The 2,255-nt window shown below is 35.1% G+C and overlaps 1 protein-coding gene across 1 annotated transcript; it reads left to right on the top strand.

Annotated features, from left to right (window-relative positions):
* The first annotated feature begins 896 nt into the window (after positions 1 to 896).
* LOC130681732 (histamine N-methyltransferase) lies at positions 897 to 1,873 on the top strand. The gene has a single exon (XM_057495218.1). It carries the CDS (start codon positions 909 to 911, stop codon positions 1,785 to 1,787), a length of 879 nt encoding a protein of 292 aa, XP_057351201.1. The 5' UTR covers positions 897 to 908; the 3' UTR covers positions 1,788 to 1,873.
* The last annotated feature ends 382 nt before the right edge of the window (positions 1,874 to 2,255 follow it).

The raw sequence follows: 2,255 nt of genomic DNA, 5'->3' as shown, positions 1-2,255 counted from the left end.
AGATAAGCAATCTACCTGATAAATTATTCAAGGTAATGGTAATAAAGATACTCACTGGACTGGAAAGAAGAGTGGATGACCTCAGGGAGGACTTCAAAAAAGAAATAGAAAATGTCAAAGAGTACCAGTCAGAGCTGAAGAATACAATAACTGAAATGAAAAATACACAGGAGGGAATCAACAGCAGATTAGAGGATATGAAAGAATGGGTCAGCAATCTGGAAAATAGAGTAGTACAAAGCAACCAAGCTGAACAGCAGATAGAAAATAAAACAACATTCACATAATGAGGTCCCAGATGAAAAAGAGAGAGAGAAAGAGGCAAAAAACCTATTTGAAGAAATAATAGCTGAAAATTTCCCTAACCTGGGGAAGGAAATAGACACCTAGGTCTAAGAAGCACAGAGAGCCCCTAACAAGACAAACCCAAGGAGGTCCACACTAAGACAATAGTAATTGAAATGGAAAAAATTAAAGATAGAGAATCCTAAGCAGCAAGAGAAAAGCAGACAAATATACAAGGAAAATCCCATAATGATGTCAGCTAATTTTTCAACAGCATCTTTACAAGCCAGAAGGGAGTGGAATGATATACTCAAAGTGTTGAAAGGAAAAAAAAAAAAAAACCTACAACCAAGAATACTCTACCTGGCAAGATTATTATTCAGAATTGAAGGAGAGATAAGGTTTCCCAGATAAACAAAAGTTAAGGGAGTTCATCACCACTAAACCAGTCTTACAAGAAATGTTAAAGGGACTTATTTAAGTGGGGGAAAAAAGGCCATATCCACAAGTAAGAAAATTTAGAAAGAAAAACAATTTCACTGGTAAAAAGAAACACACAGTAAAGGCAGCAGACCAATCATGTATAAAGCTAATATGAAGTTAAAAAAGTAAGAAAACCAAATATGGCATCTTCCATGAGGAGCTTGTTTTCTGACCACAGCAGATATATTGAATCTTTTCGGAGGTTTCTCGACAATTCCACGGAGCACCAGTGCATGCAGGAATTCATGGACAACAAGCTGCCAGACGTAATAGCAAGGATTGGAAATACAAAATCAGAAATTAAGATTCTAAGTGTTGGTGGAGGTGCAGGTGAAATTGATCTTCAAATTCTCTCTAAAGTGCAAGCTCAATACCCAGGAGCTCATATCAACAATGAAGTCATCGAACCAAGTGCTGAACAAATCACCAAGTACAAAGAGCTTGTAGCCAAGACATCAAACCTCGAGAACATAAAGTTTGCTTGGCATAAGGAGACATCATCTGAATATCAAAATAGAATGATGGAGAAAAAAGAAGTTCAGAAATGGGACTTTATTCATATGATTCAAATGCTGTATTATGTAAAAGATATCTCAGCTACCCTGAAATTCTTCCATAGTCTCTTAGCTACTAATGCTAAGATTCTCATTATTCTCGTATCAGGAACCAGTGGATGGGACAAGCTATGGAGAAAGTACGGATCCCGCTTGCCACGGGATGACCTCTGCCAGTATGTAACATCCTCTGACCTCACTCAGATGCTGGAGAAGTCAGGAATTAAGTATGAATGTTACAACCTTCTATCCACCATGGACATATCTGACTGTTTTATTGATGGCAATGAAAATGGAGACCTGCTATGGGATTTTTTGACCGAAACCTGCAACTTTAGTAAAACAGCACCACCTGATCTCAAAGCAGAAATTATGAAAGATCTACAAGAACCTGAATTCAGTGTAAAGAAAGAGGGAAAAGTTCTTTTTAATAATAGTCTGAGTTTCATAGTGGTTGAGGCATAAATATCAATCCATGAGGGTGTATTCAAAAATATTTTGAACAGTGTTGATCATTCATTTATTTCTGTATTAAAATTATAAACACATAACATAAAAAAAAAAAAAAAAAAAAGTAAAAGCAATAAAATCAATTATATACACAAAAATTACTCAAGGAATACACAAAATAAAAAGATATAATTTATTACATCAAATACATAAAATGTGGAAAGGGAATAATAAAAAAGTAGTGCTTTTCCAAGGCTGAATCAAGAAGAAATAAAATATCTAAACAGCCCAATTACTAGTAACGTAATTGAATCAGTAATCAAAAAAAACCCAACAAACAAAAGTCTAGAACCAGATGGCTTCACAGGTGACCTCTATTAAACATTTAAAGAAGACCTAATAACTATCTTCCAACTATTCTAAAAAAGAGAAGAGGAAGAAATGCTTCCAAACTTATTTTATGAGGCCAGCATCACCCTGATA

Source organism: Manis pentadactyla, chromosome X (genome assembly GCF_030020395.1).
Source record: "Manis pentadactyla isolate mManPen7 chromosome X, mManPen7.hap1, whole genome shotgun sequence".
NCBI classification, from domain to species: Eukaryota; Metazoa; Chordata; class Mammalia; order Pholidota; family Manidae; genus Manis; species Manis pentadactyla.
Note: the sequence above shows the minus strand (reverse complement) of the source record. Positions and strands in the feature narration are given on the sequence as shown.

Bases quoted from the DNA above. Each gene is read 5' to 3' on its own strand.
- LOC130681732 (XM_057495218.1), top strand. From the start codon at position 909: ATGGCATCTTCCATGAGGAGCTTGTTTTCTGACCACAGCAGATATATT.